The 15,390-nt window shown below is 41.1% G+C and overlaps 1 protein-coding gene across 7 annotated transcripts in view; it reads left to right on the forward strand.

The window, feature by feature from the left end:
- The window catches only part of Ppfibp2 (PPFIA binding protein 2), a 163,068-nt gene that overhangs the window by 57,683 nt on the left and 89,995 nt on the right, over positions 1 to 15,390 (forward strand). For 6 of the 7 annotated variants that reach the window (XM_036188683.1, XM_036188722.1, XM_036188662.1 and 3 more), the window contains exon 3: positions 8,842 to 9,056. The exons of the other annotated variant lie outside the window; for it this stretch is intronic. In XM_036188683.1, coding sequence (XP_036044576.1) covers positions 8,842 to 9,056 — 215 coding nt within the window. The remainder of the gene's footprint in view (positions 1 to 8,841; positions 9,057 to 15,390) is intronic. 7 annotated transcript variants of the gene reach the window in all.

Here is a 15,390-nt window from a genome sequence, read left to right on the forward strand (position 1 = left end):
TTTCAACATTATTATGTTAGGATTAGTTTTGCATGTTTGTTTATTTTGCAGCTAGTAACCTTCCTAGCCTAGGTTGGCCTTGAACTCTCAGTATAGCTGAGGATCCTCCTGCCTCCACTTCTGGATGGCTGGGATTACAGGCATGCACTACCAGAATTAATGTTGGGGATCAAACCTAGGGCTTGGTAGCACTTTACCAACCGAGCCACATCCGCCCTAGAATGAACTTTGGGAAAACGTTCAAACCATATGAGTTCTTGGTTTTCTGTTGGGACCTCCCTATGGCTTAGCATATGGTTACTTTGGGGAAAGTATCCTATATGTGTGTAATTTAATGAAACACTCTCTAGTGAGTGAGAAGCATTGGTCTCTACATACTTTATCAAACTCTGATCTGTCATTACTTTCTGTCTGGTTGTGTCTTCTTGGTCTATTATTTCCCAAGAGAGATGAGCTTGGTTCTTGTTTTTATATATTATGTGATTTGTTTTTCAGAATTTTTTGCATAGGATTTATATATCTGAGCTCACAGAGTGAGATAGGCTGTAATTTTCTTTGGTAGTAATCAAGATAACTGAGGTGCACAGTTCTGGGGTGGGTAAGGAGTCACAATTCACCATTTTCTCTAAAACCTGTCTGAGTACTCTGTCCTTATAAAGTAAGTTTCCTCTTTTCTAGGCTAAACTAAATAGTCTGTTAGATTAGAACTATTCTGTTCTGAAATGTTAGATAGAATTAACTTGTGAAAGCATTTGGCTTACTCTTTTCTCTGTCGAAAAGATTAGAGCAGCAAGACAGTTTCTTTACAGGATTATTGATGATTCCTGGTTTGTTATAGAATTTTTGGTTTGTTACAGGATTATTGATAATTTTCATTTCTTTCTGGTGGCTATTTTTAGAAGTTGGATCAAAGTACCTATGTATGGTACACACAATTACCCCCTTACGCTCAAATATGTATGTGTTTACATATATACATGTATGAAAACATCATAACATCCATTACTGTATGCAGGTAATATACACTAATAAAAATTGTGTCATTAAACACGACTAACAAAATTCATATCTACCTTATCTCTTATCATAACCAAGGAAAACCATAACTATCTAGTCTTCAACTACATCAAAGACCCCAGAACAATATAATCCCCCATCACTGTACAATAAAAGAACTTCTGGAGGTATCACCATCCCTGATTTCAAACTGTACTACAGAGCAGTAGTAATAAAAACCACATAGTATTGGCATAAAAAGACAGACTGATTAATAGAACCTAATCAAAGACCCAGATATAAATCCACATACCTATGAACACCTGATTTTTGATAAAGAAGCCATAAATATACAATGGAAAAAGAAAGCATCTTCAACAAGTGGTGCTGGTCTAACTGGATGTCATCATGTTAAAGAATGCAAATAGATACCTGATAGAAGAAGAATTGGGGGTTGGGGATTTAGCTCAGTGGTAGAGCGCTTTCCTAGCAAGCACAAGGCCCTGGGTTCGATCCTCAGCTAAAAAATAAAAAAAAAAAAAAGAAGAAGAAGAATTGGGAAGTACCATTGAAAGCATTGGCACAGGAAACAACTTCTGAACAGGACACCAGTAGCATAGACGCGAAGATCAACATTTAATAAAAGGGACCTCATGAAACTGAAAAACTTCTGTAAGACAATGGACACAGTAAAAAGGACAAATGGCAGCCTACACAGTGGGTAAAGATCTTCACCAACCCCACATATGACAGAGAGCTGATTTCCAAAATATATTAAGAACTCAAGAAACTAGACATCAACAAACCCAAATAACCCAATTAAAAATTTGGGTCCAGATCTAAATACAGAATTCTCGACAGAAGAATCTCAAATGGCCAAGAGACATTTAAGGAACTGTTCAACATCCTTAGCCATCAGGAAAATGCAAATCAAAATGACTCTGAGATTCCACCTTACTCCTGTCAGAATGGCCAAGATCAAAAGCACAAGTGACAGTTCATGCTTCTTGTGAGGATATGGAGCAAGGGGAACACTCTTCCACTGTTGATGGGGGTGCAAACTTATATAGCCACTTTGGAAATCAATATGGCAGTTTCTCAGAAAGTTGAGAATTTACCTACCTCAAGACCCTGCTATCCCACTACTGAGCACATACCCAAAGGATGCTCTACCATACCACAAGGACACTTGCTCAACTATTTTTATATCAGTTTTATTCACACTAACAAGAAACTGGAAACAACCTATATGTCTGTCATCCAAAGATGGATGAACAAAATGTAGTACATTTACACAATTGAGTATTACTCAGCTGTTAAAAACAGTGACATCATGAAATTTGCAGGCAAATGGATAGAACTAGAAAAGATCATCCTGAGTGAGGTAACCCAGACCCAGAAAGATAAACATGGTATGTACTCACTTATAGGTGAATATTAGCCATAAAGTAAAGGATAACCACATAATAATCCACAGACTAAAGAAGCTAAGTAGCAAGGAGGACTCAAAGGGGGACACATGAATCTTACTGTGAAGGGGAAATAGAATGACATTACAGGTGGATGGTAGAGAGGGGTCTATATGGGGGATGGGCATGGAAACAGGAGGGATCAGGTGTGGGAAAGATAGAAGTGTGTACTGGGAAAGGTAACTGGAGTCAGCGGCATCTCTGCGATGAGCTAGAAACCTAGTGCAATGGAAATTCCTAGGAATCTATGAGGGTGAACCTAGCTAAGACTCCTAGCAGTAAGGGATATAGAGCCTAAATCAGCCATCCCCTGTAACCAGGCAAGACTTCAGTGGAGGGGTTGGGACTCCAACCCAGCCCCAAAACCTCTACCCTACAATTTATCTACAAGGTATGCTGATGTAAAGGAGCCACAGAGATGATAGGAGTTGCCAATTAGTTACTGATCCAGCTTGAGAACCACACCATGAGAGGGAGCCTACCCCTGACACTGCCTGGAGAACCAGGACCCAGAGGTAGACAGCCCAGAGATCCAGGATTGTGCCAAACACGACTGGCTAAAAAAAAAGTCAATGCTGCTATACTCATAGGTGGTTGTGTAGCCCATTGTCAACAGAGAGGCTTCACCTAGAAACTGTGGGAAACAGTTTCAAAGACCCACATCCAAACATTAGGTGGACCTGGGAAATCCTGCAGAAGAGGAGGAAGAAGGATTGTAGGAACCAGAGGGGTCAAGGACACCACAAGAAAACCCATTGAATCAACTAACCTGGCCTCCTATGGGCTCACAAAGATTGAATCACCAACCAGAGAGCCTGCATGGGGCTGACTTAGGCCCTTTGCACATATGCTACAGTTGTGTAGCTTAGTCTACTTGTGGGACTTGTAACAGTGGGAGCTAGGGCTGTCTCTGACTCTTGTTATTTGCTTTTAGGACCTTTCCTCCTACTAGGTTGCCTTGTCCAGCCTCAGTAGGAGAGGAGGTGCCTAGTCTTATTGCAACTTGATATGCCATGTCTGGCTGATACATATGGGAGGCCTGCTGTTTTCTGAAGATAATGGAGAAGGAGTGGATGGGTGCACGGAGGGGAGGTTGCAGGGAGGGGAAACTGATTGGGCTGGAAAAAAAATAATAAAAAATAGAATGCTTAACAATATTTTTATGTGATTAAAATTCTATACTTCTGTTTTGTCTTATCCTCAACAATTATTTGAACATTAAATTAAATAAAATTGCTATATATTAGATTTGGGTTTTGCTTCTTTTTTTTTTTCTTTTTGGTTTTGTTTGAGACAGGGTTTCTCTGTAGCTTTGGAGGCTGTCATGGAACTCGCTTTGTAGACCAGGCTGGCCTCGAACTCACAGAGATACACCTGCCTCTGCCTCCAGAGTGCTGGGATTACAGGCGTGCACCTCCACCACCCGTCGGGTTTTGCTTCTTAAAATAAGAATTCTCAGCTAGCCTCTGTAGGCATCAGAGACTAGCATTGGTTGAGGGACCTTTCTAATGCAGTAGTCTCCACTTCAGCTTCATTTTAGAATGCTGAGAACCTTTTCATTACTCTAGATCTCATCTGAGACCAATGAAATTCAGTTCTCTGAAGTGTATCTGGAGTTGGAAAACTCCCCCTAGGAATTCTGTGAGCATCCAAAGTTACAACCCTTTGTGCTGACTCATATTCCCTATATAGGACTTTGTTATTCAAGATAACATAATGCTGTGTTCCCAGAGAGAGACACTTTGTTTTAGCACTTGAATATAAGTTGAATCCCTTTTTTTTCTGAGAAATAATTCAAGAGGGAAATCCTTTGCCATATACATAGGCGTGTCCAGGATTAAGGCACACATTCTCTTATTTGCTGTATGTTTGTTTTTATTTATTTATTTTTTTATTTTGACGTGTGGTTGTAATTTTGTTTAGGGAATATGCAGGGAATATGTGTGTCATGGGGGAGTTGAGCCCTCTGGGAGATTGTGCCTTTGGCAGTGTTTAGCACACACTCTGGACCATTGTGTGGGTTGTGTACGGATTCTTTAGGGGGATTTTTAGAAAAGAATGCATGGTAGGCATTTGGCCTGCACTTGTGGTATGCAGAGACCTGTAGTTTGTGTTTCTCACAGTGTGTGGTTATGCATGGCTTTACAGACTTGCCTGGGGCTCTGCACGTTTCTCTGCCATGGATGACTTTTTTCAGAGTCCCTGAATGAAACAGATAATATTTATGGCTACTGTCTCTACAGACTTCACTCAGCTTACTGCTCTCAACCCCTCACAGAAGCCCCAGCTCGAATCCTGGGCCCTTCCTCGGTCTGGGTCTTTTTTCCTGAGATGTCCTAGAATCAGTTTGAACTTATTTCACTGTTTTTTTTCCCCAGTGCCCAAGGTTTTAATTTTCTTCTTTCAAGCATGGCTCTGAGTTGGGAGGCTGTTTCAGCTTTTCTGCTTGTTTGTTGTGAGTGAAGGGGACTCCTGGTTGTTTGGTCTGCTTACTTGCCAGGAGATCCCCTCAGACTATGCATGCTTTCCAACAGATCATGTGACCCAGCAACAGATCTCCTGAGATTGTTTGAAAATATATCAGTTCTTCACTTGTACAATGACTGAGTGAAATAAAGGTCATCAGGGCACAGGGAGAGAATGTGTCTGTATTCACTCACTCTGAAAATGTTTAAAGAAGGGCTGGAGGGCTGAGGAGATGACTCAGCAAGAAAATGTATGATGGGTAAGCGTAAAGACTTGAGGTCAGATCTCCAGCACCCATGTAAAAGCCAGGCATAGTGCATGGACCTATAATTGCCGTGCTGGGTAGGGGTGGGGAGGTAGAGGGGCAGGTGAATGCCAGAGCTACACTGGCTGGTCAGTCAAGCTGAAGTGGTGAGCTCAAAAAAAGCAATAGAGGAACATATCCAGTGTTGATTTCTGGCCCACATATGAGCACACCTGATATATATATACACACACACATGTACCGCCCTACCCCACACACAATTGAAATCTCTTGTGCTGGCACTGTGTAATATCCAGTATGGATTTAGAAAGCATATTTAAACCTGGAGTACCTGTTCACAAGCTAAATGCCAAGTTGCAATCCCTCACTTATGAAAGTCATTGCCAACATTTAAAAAATTATTCTGTCTATGTATATATGTTTAAATACCCATACATAATAATTATATTTTCTTAAAAAATTTTTAAAAATTATCTTTTGTGTATGGGTGTTTTGCCTACAGGTACATCTGTGTACCACATGCATGCTGTGCCCATGGAAGCCAGAAGAGGGCATCAGATCCCCTGGGACTGGAGTTCTAGACGGTTGTGAGGGGTCAGATGAGTGTTGGGGATTGAACCAGGTCCACTGGGAGAGCAGCCAGTGCTTTTAACCACCGAGCCATCTCTTTACCCATTTAATGATATATTTTACAAATTAGTATAAGGCCCCATGTTTCTGGTCTTTGGACAGTCATTTCTTTTTCATTTCATTTTCAATTCATATACCTATATGAATTACACTTTTGAATATTTTGGAATTAATGTAAATACTTACCTAGTTGGTGGTATTTTACCCCCATGTTTCCAGAACATAGTTAGCACACTATTGAGATCATTATTGTATTTATCTTTGATGACCATCTGGTTGAATTTCTTTAGGTTAGATTTGTAAAATAGAATTGCTAGTTAAAAAGTATGAATATTTTTACAGTATCTGCTAAACTGCATATTACAAAGAATTGGGTCAGTGTTTATGTCTCTGAGCAGGCTCTGAGTGTTTTCAGTGTGTGTTTGTCAACACTGATCATTGCATTTTCAACTTCAATTATTTTATCAGTGAAAAACTGAACTCCCATTTTTAAATGTTCTATGAACTATCCAGAAAACACTTTATTTCTATATTTTAATTTTCTATTTGTGTTTTTGTAGATGTCTCAGAGTTAGCTGTGTAAAACCCTATGCCTGTTTTATGTGTAAGAAATGAATTGGGACTTTTTTCAACTGATTTATACCATGTCTCTTATATGAAGGATCTATTAATGTTTTATTATAATTGTTATAAGTAGTGTTTTCAGATTTGGTTTATGTAGCAGAAATTAATTTTATATAATAGACATGCAGTGTTTTGTTACATTTTGCTCAATTACCCTTTTTTCAATTTTTATTGATTTTTTTTAAAAGATTTATTTATTTATTATGTATACAGCATGTATGACTGCAGGCCAGAAGAGGACACCAGATCTCATTACAGATGGTTGTGAGCCACCATGTGGTTGCTGGGAATTGAACTCAGGACCTCTGGAAGAGTGCTCTTAAACTCCTGAGCCATCTCTCCAGCCTGCTCAATTACTCTTGTGTCTATCAAATCTTAATCTAACCCAATTTTCATCTATTCCTTTATACCCTTATACTTTAATATTTATATATAATACTCATCTCTCAAAATTTTATTTTTGTATGTGCTATAAAATACACAATGGTCACATTATCACATAAAATTAGTAAAAACCTCTGCATTTTCAGTGTCTTTTCAGCCCAACTCAACATATACTTAACATATATGAAACTGCAGTTAAACTGTGTGGTGTGCAAGATGGCTCAGTGGGTAAAAGCACTTGCTATGCAAGTCCAAGGCCCTGAGCTCAGTCCCTGGACCCACAGAGGAAGGAGAAAACTAGCACCCCAAAATTACCCTGACTGTTGCACTAAATGCCATGTGGTGCACGTGTGCGCGCGCGTGCGCGCGCACACACACACACACAATTTAATTTAAAAACAGAAAAAGAGTATGCATTCAGAACGCAGAGGAATCATTGCTGAGCAATTGTGTGAAGATTGGAGGGCTTGCTGAGTTTCTAACTATTTTCTTCCCTGAGGTTTGGCTTGTACAATTCCCAGTCAGCTCTAAATTGAGTATGGAGGAGCCAGAAAGTGCTGAGCATACACCAGAGCATGGATACTTGTGCTGTCTCCTAGTTCCCCAGAGCCTGACTTGTTTGTGGATTGTGACCTACGATTCCTTCTGTCATATATTTTCAGAAGGCAAACTGGCAATCAAATGCAGTGGTAATTGTTTCCTTCTGTGTGGATTTTTCCTTCCCAAACTACTTGGCAAGGACTCTGGTTGCTTCTCAAAGTGTAAAGGGACCAGGAATTAGATGCCAGACCCATAGTGGCCCATCAGCTCCCATTTTCCAGGATAGTCCTAACTTTAGGTAGCTTACCCTATTGGCCTTTACAATCCAAATGCCCTTAAAAAAAATCATCCTTTTGCCTACATTTTACAAAGTATTTCTTACAGCTGAAAGGACAGAATTCCTTTGTCAGATTCTATGAGGTCAGTTTGGGCTTTTCTGTAGTTGAATGATAGGGTGTAGAAAGACACAAACAGTCCTATTTTAGACTTACTAAATTAAAAGGAACTGACCCCACATCCCAGATCTCTTAGGAAATCCAGGCGCTCATTTCTTTCTCTTGAGTATATGTGCAGTCATTTGCATGACTTGCATTTCAGCATCTAGTAGGTCCTGGCATAGACTCTGTTCTCAGAGTCCATGTAGTCCATCATGGGGAGATGGGCTGTGGCTGTGCATAGGAACTAATAACAGTTTTAATACAGCAGTCTCTCAATTACAGCATCCAGAAAGAGTCTGCTTCTCTATAATCCATCACCAGAATGACTATAGTAATCCTTGTCCATATCTGTGGTCAACTAACCCAACTAACTCAAATCCGCTCTACCATTTGTTTCTTTATAATTCCATAATTGTGTGATAGTGTTCCATAGGGATGGCTCGCCTGGGTTTGGAGGACCCAGGCTGTCTTTGTCACAAGTCTGTTACCACAGTGAGATGACTGTCTTTTCTACGGAATAGGTGGCCTTTGTTACAAAGTGATTGGCATTGGAGGGGAAGAGCAGGGCCTGTCAGTCCTCTGAAACCCCAGACCCAGCATTAGCCATGGTTTTCTAGTAATAGTGTGTCCAGGCCAGCCCGGGGAGAGGAATGCCCTTAAGTGAATGGCAGGAGTTTGGAGGGGTCATCTGTGCAGTCTCACATTGACTTAAAAGAAAACAAATATGTTTGTAAAAGCTAAAGAATTGGGTCATATTGATTTTGGTCACTGGTGAGGGCTGGCTGTATTTTATCAGTTGTCTTCATGTGCAAGCTTTACATGTATGACAGGCCCAATAGGCTCTATTCACCTCTGATGGGCTTCTCTTCCTACCATTCCAGTTGAGAGTAAAGGTGCTGCTGCAGTGTCCATGGTGAGGAATGATCCTCCAGCTCGTCTCCTCCACTTCTCACTGTCGTTGCTCTTGATAAGGTCACTGACTGTGTCATCTACTCTTCTTAACAAGATCTTCTCCTCCTTTTTGTTCCAGGCACTAAAACAGTTGCAGATATTAGTGATGGTACTTGTGAGCCTGGGTTGTCTTCCCCATCCTCCTGCATGAACTCTATACCAGTGCTCCATCTCATTGAGGACCTGAGACTGGCCCTGGAGATGTTGGCCCTTCCTCAGGAGAGAGAAGCCCTCTTGAGCCAAATCCCTGGCCCAACGGCTGCTTACATAAAGGAGTGGTTTGAGGACAGCTTGGTGAGTGTGGGTCCATAGCCTGATAAGGGAATTATGGGACACATAATTATGTAGCAATGGAGTGTATCCAACTGCTTTCCCATAGAGATGGGCAGGTCAACATGTGGGGAATTCATATTATCTGGGAATGTGTAAGACAAGGAGCTGGCCCATTGAGGTCAACTGGGATGTAGCCATTGGAGGTTAGAGGATGGATGCTGGGAAGCCAGAGCAGGAATGACAGGGAATGAAGGAGGGTGCACTAGTGTGGCCACCTAAGCTCAATTTGAGGAAAAAGGCCGGGGCACAATCTTTAAATGCTCAAGTCCTGCAGACCTCTTCAGTATTAGAAAATGTGCAGAGGGAGGAGGTAGGAATACAACATCAAATTGGGAGGGAAAGGTTGATCTTGGAAGTTGAGACATCCTTATCCATAAATCATGTCATTTATGACTAAACAGCCTCCATTCCAGATGTCCTAACCTTTCCTTTCTGTTCTAGAGGGATCTGTCAGTGCATCTCATGCCTTCATCAACACTGAACAGTTCCTTATTATCTCCATTACATGTGTTATTCAGTATTTTAATTATATAAGCTGTCTACCTGTATCATGTACCTACACCAGGGTCGTAGGCAGTATAATGGTTTCCCAAAGATGCCTTTGTAACAGTGGCCAGGATCTGTGAATATGTCTGTGACCTTAAACATGAAGGGGAAGTAGGAACAGTTTCAAATAAACTAATCTGAAAAATAGGGAGCACAGCTGTGGCTGCTCGGGTAGGCCTAGTGTAATCACAAGAGTCCTTCTAAACACATCCTGTTCTGTCCTCTGAGTTCTTTTATGAGTCTCCAGGGCCTTATTTTTGCTGGCTCCCTTTCAGCTTTGTCTAGAAGTTTACATCACAGAGCTGGGAAATTCAGTGTCAATTCTTTCTAAATGGAAGTCCTGTCTGTCCATACTTTAGCAATTTCTTGTCTTTCTTCTTCACTGTATGGTTTACAATGAAAGTAAGTGTCCCTTGGTCATCTTAAATGACTGTACTGTCACTTATGTTACAGTCTTTCTGATAACAGTTATTTAGATTATTTTAAGTCTTTCACCATATGTGACTATCCATTTCTGATCTAGAATTTTCTAGCAGTATAATTGCAGATCCTAGATAAGATCAACTAGGGTCATCGTTTAAAATATAAAATGTCCAATTACATTTGATTTTAGAGCTGGGCAGTGGTGGCACACGCCTTTAATCCCAGCACTCGGTAGGCAGAGCCAGGCAGATCTCTGTGAGTTCGAGGCCAGCCTGGGCTACCAAGTGATTTCCAGGACAGGTGCAAAGCTACACAGAGAAACCCTGTCTTGAAAAACAAAACAAATTTGATTTTAGATAAATAGTGAATAACAATGATCAAATATGCCCCAAGCAGTTGGCTAAACCTGGCAATCATAATCCAAGAATGTTAATATCTTTAAGCCTTTGACATATTTTTTCCAAATCTCTTTTCAGAAGAATTTCATTGTCTTTATTTTCATTGGCCAAGGTGGAAGCAAGTCTATTCCATGTTATCCTGACACCAGAAATAATCACCAAGATTAAAAAATGGCTTTAGCAGTTTCATAAGGAAAATTATTTTACTGTTGTTTTTGTACATTTCTTAATTTATTGAGAAGGCTAAACTTTTTTTTAGCTTATTAGTGTTCTCTATAGTTTCTAAGTTTTTAATCTCATACCCTGCATGGAAAAAATCCACATATATACATAATCACATACGAATTTTTTTTTGTTAATGTAGTTAAATTATCAAAGTGAGGTGTTCAAATGGAGGAACTGAAAGGATAAGTCCAAAAATAGTACTAAATTTTCTTCCCACTCAGCCTTGCTATCACCTTAACCCCTTGGACAGGGCTGTTCTGCTCTCTGTTCACCTCTTGTGCTTATTGTTCTATGGGTGTTTTGGTGTTACCGTATTGAAATGACACATTTTACTTAGCCATAGATTTTCTTAAGTGCTATGCTTTTCTAACCATAGGGTTTTAGAACGTTTTAGTTATTAGCTCCATCACTCTTAGCTGTTGGGTCCCTTCTCTTCCTCATAGCCGTACAGAGGCCTGACTTAACCTCACTTCAGATAACCAGGCACCTGGTCATTCCTCCAGTAGGTTCATGGTTTGACTTCCATGTGATTGTTCACTTAAATTCATCAGTATTTTTAATGAGTGGCATGAAAAAAGTTGATCTAATGTTTAAAATATTTTGGGGGAAATACATTAAAAATAACTTGTTCTAAATGCAGTTGATGTGTTGCTTGGGGGAAACATCTTGTGTTTTCAGATTTGCACAGTTTTTAGGGGCTGATTATTTACAATGATTGCAGAATCTGCTGTTTAAGACAGATTTCCCTAAAAGCTATTTATTGCATTCATAAATCTTTTAGAGTAATTATGCCCATCAGCCACATATGAATGGTGTACTTTTCAGGGGTCAGAAGTTCACATAAACATTCCAAGAAACCAGAGCTGTATGTTAAGGGTTTGATTCTGAGCAGAAATGACCTGTCTGCATTTCAGGTCTGGCTGACCTAAAGACAGTTTACACTCTGGCTTTACACACATTCCACACTAGGTCTTCCCTGTACAGCCACAAAATTCAAAGCAGTGAACAGTTCTGTAAGTGCTTTAGATTGGTCCTTTTGGAGAAAAACTTGTCATACAACTTTTGGTCTAGTTTTCACAAGCAGCTTGTGAAAAAAAATGTAGTCTTTAGATCAGGCACTAAACTATCTTAAAGGTGATTCATTAAAGTTTAAAAAGCTTTGCTTTAATCACTGAGACTCCACTTGATTTTATTTTAAGATTCCCTTTTGTTTAGTCAGGATCTACGTAATCCTTGCTGGCCTGGAACTTGTGAGGTAGACCAGGATGGCCTTGAATTCATAGAAATATGCCTGCTCTGCCTCCTGAAAGCTGGGACTGAAGGTGTGTGCCATCACACCCAGGGTTTTGTTTTTTTTTTTTTTTTTTTGTATAACAATAATGAAGAAATGATCATGAATTTGAAAGCAAGCTAAAGGTACACAGGAGGAGTTGGAGGAGTGGAAATGTAAAACACGTAAATAGTGTGTGCGCATGCATGCTCTTAGGTGGATTAGGATTGGAGTTGGAATGAGAGAGGAAATTTGAGGGACAAGGCAAGACTGATGCATGCCTCCTGCTCAACATAGGCTGTGCATCATGTGTGTGTTTGTACCATTCTCTCTTGCAGACAGACTGACTCTGTCACATGCCTCAGAGTTCCTGTTTTGTTGGAACAGTTAGCCAGACATGGTCCATCTCTGTCTGTTAACATCACTATCTTTTTTACTTTCTTCAACAAAGAAGTGCCAATAGTAGGGTTTGGATCACTAGAAAAGTGGAGAGAGGCTGGGCATGCCCATCTGAAATCACTGGCTCTAGATGACTTCAAAAGCTCTGACTCCTCCCATCTTCCTGTCCCACCATGTCTCAGAGTTGGATCTTCCTTAGGTGTATCCTCCATCCATGGCTGATGGAGCTCAAGTACCATGTCTTCACATAGAAACAACTATATAGCTCTGTTCAGAGTTGATCAGTTTCTTCTTACTCTTCTGAAGAGTATGTCCATTTTTGTTTATTTTTGATTAAAGGTGGAGATGTTTTTCTGAATCCCTCCAGCAGACTTCCCATTAGTTCAGTGGCCAGGATGTTGCTGAAGCATCAGAAGAAGCTGAGAAAGTAGAAGGGCATTAGACCAAAACCAAATTGGGTAACCCTCATCAAGAAATCCCATAGTTTCAGTTATGGAGCATTTTGGATTTCAGGTTTTTTGAAATCTTATTTTACTTTTCTTGATTAGGGATGCTTGACTAGTAAATTCTGTGTAAATAATAAAAAGAAATCCTTTTTTAAAAAAAGCAAAATCAAAAACAACTAAAATACTGCCAGTCCTAAGCATTTCAGACAAGAGCAATTAATTTATCCTCCATTGACTTCAGTTAGTCATAATAAGTAGTCCAAGGTGAGCTGAGGCCCGACTTGCAGGGAGGGCTGCTGTCAGAAAGGAAAAGAGTAGAGGGAAAGAATGGCCTCTAGGCAGACATCCCCAAATGTCTATGGCAAATACGAATGCGCGCGCACGCACACACACACACACCATGCACACGCATGCACGCACACACGTTTATTCTTCTAGTTAACCAACAAGTCATTTCTGTCTTTCCTTTTTATATTTTATTTTTGATACAGGTTCTTATGATAGGTATGTACTGCCACACCTAGTTTTAGGTGATGTTGGTTATTAGACCCAGAACCTGGTACATACTGGCAAGCTCTTTGCCGACTGAGCTACATCCCCAGTACCCTCTTCCATTAAAACAATCAAACAAAACCTCAAATCCCAAAGAAATTCATTGGCTTGCTAAATAACTTTGGAGCTATATCTTCCATGTGCATAAAAATACTAGGAGCCAATGAAATAGAAATGTAAAACTTGAAACAATTATATTTATTTGTGAGTACCTGTGTGCACATTTATGTATAAGAGTGTGTGTGTGCCATAGCATGCATGTGGAGGTCAGGGAACAACTTTGGGTGGTGATTTTCACCATTTGTCTTGTTTCTAAGACAGGATCTTTCTTGGTTGTCACTGGCTGAATACCCCAGGCTTTCTGACCCATAAGCTAACAAGGGATTCTCTTTTTCTCTTCTGCCTCCCCATCTCACCGTAGATGTGCTCTGATTACAGATGCATAGCACATCTGGCCTTTACATAGGTTCTGAGCATCTGAACTCAGGTCATTTGTACTCCCCTAAGCCATGTCCCTGATCCAAATGTAAAACTTCAACAGAGCTGTAAATTAGCTACTGTTTTGTCAGATGACCTTTGCTGAGAATCTGTGAACTCTGGCCAGAGAGGAAGGGTTGTGTCATAGGAAGTGTGGTCTCCTGCTGCTGTTCTTCAGGGATGCTAGCTCTCCAGACACCATACAGTCCCTAAGATAAAGGGGCTTGCTAGCATGTAGCATTGTGTGTGGGGGAGTGACTGCTGGTTAGAATAGGACCAATTGACTGGAGCTGGGCCTGCCTTTGCTTTATGGCTTAGATGGAGAGGGCATTCCTGGTCCTGCTGCATCATCAGAGTGGACAACTGGATATGTTTGAATATAGGGCTTGTTCTCTTCCTGTTGGGTCTCACCAGGGCTGAAACACAGCTGTAGCAACATGGCCAGCAGGAACCTTGTTGGCCAGACTCTGCCGGGGTTACCTCCAAGAGTAACAGACCTGCTCAAGATGAATGAATACTGAGCTGTAAGTTTCTAGAGCTCTCTGGCCTAGACTCTTGGCAAGAAGTGGCTTGGGAAGTGGGCTCCAGGCCTGGAAGGGCATGTGTAGAACCCTCTGACCGGGATTTGTCTCTGGGGTCTCAGTGAAACAAGGAACAAGAGGTTTGGATTTCCTTGGAGTCCATGTCTGAATTCTGGACCTACTTATGGAAAGCTGATTGATGAGGCTTTTGTACAAGGAATGTCTTGGAGTCTGAGGCATGCTGGAGCTGTCCTTCAAGAGGTTTCGGCGAGATGTTGTCACCTTCGGGAACAGGACTGTAGTCCTTTGTGTTTGCTGGACAGTGTGAAGCTGGGCTCAGTGCTCACAGAGGATTCAGCCAGGACCTGCTGCTAGAAATCTGAACAATCAATCTGTCTTGTGATGGAAATTGAGCTGATTTCCAGATAGGGTACCTTCCTTTTCTCTGTGCTATGGTGAGGTACAGGTTGATGCCCCTCAGGAGGATGGGGCTATAAGAGCTCCTAAACCTCACCAGACAGTCCTGAAGTCAGGAAAGGAGATGTTCCTTAGAGACTTGAGGTATACCACAGGCAAGAAAGGCTTGGTATCACTCGGGCTGTTCCTGTGACTTTTGGCTGTGCCTCAAGAGAGCTTTCATGTGGTCTGCAAGGGGTTTGTCTACTTCATACCTGTTTGGTTGGCTGGGTAAAGTTTTGTTGATGTGGTCAGTTTGGCTATATGTGGAGCCTTCTAAAGAGCTTAGCTATCCAGAGTCAAGTGTTCAGCTAGGGGAACAGACCCAGTTGCTAACGGAGAGCTGATGTGAGCCCCAGAGCCAGCAGTCTCCAGATGGAGCAGCACTGGGTGTCTCTCTAACATTTTGGTACATAAACACCCCTCATCTGCCAGCAGCTGGTATATCCTGCTCTTTGATATTGTGGATATGGGCCAAGGAGATCCTTGGTGAATGTTCAAGATGAAGTCAGAGAAGGGTCAGGGAAACCCTGCAACAGTAAAGCAAAGTGAGGACAAGTCAAGGCAGCACCAAGTTGCATG

The sequence above is a fragment of the Onychomys torridus genome, chromosome 1 (assembly GCF_903995425.1).
Source record: "Onychomys torridus chromosome 1, mOncTor1.1, whole genome shotgun sequence".
Lineage (NCBI taxonomy): Eukaryota > Metazoa > Chordata > Mammalia > Rodentia > Cricetidae > Onychomys > Onychomys torridus.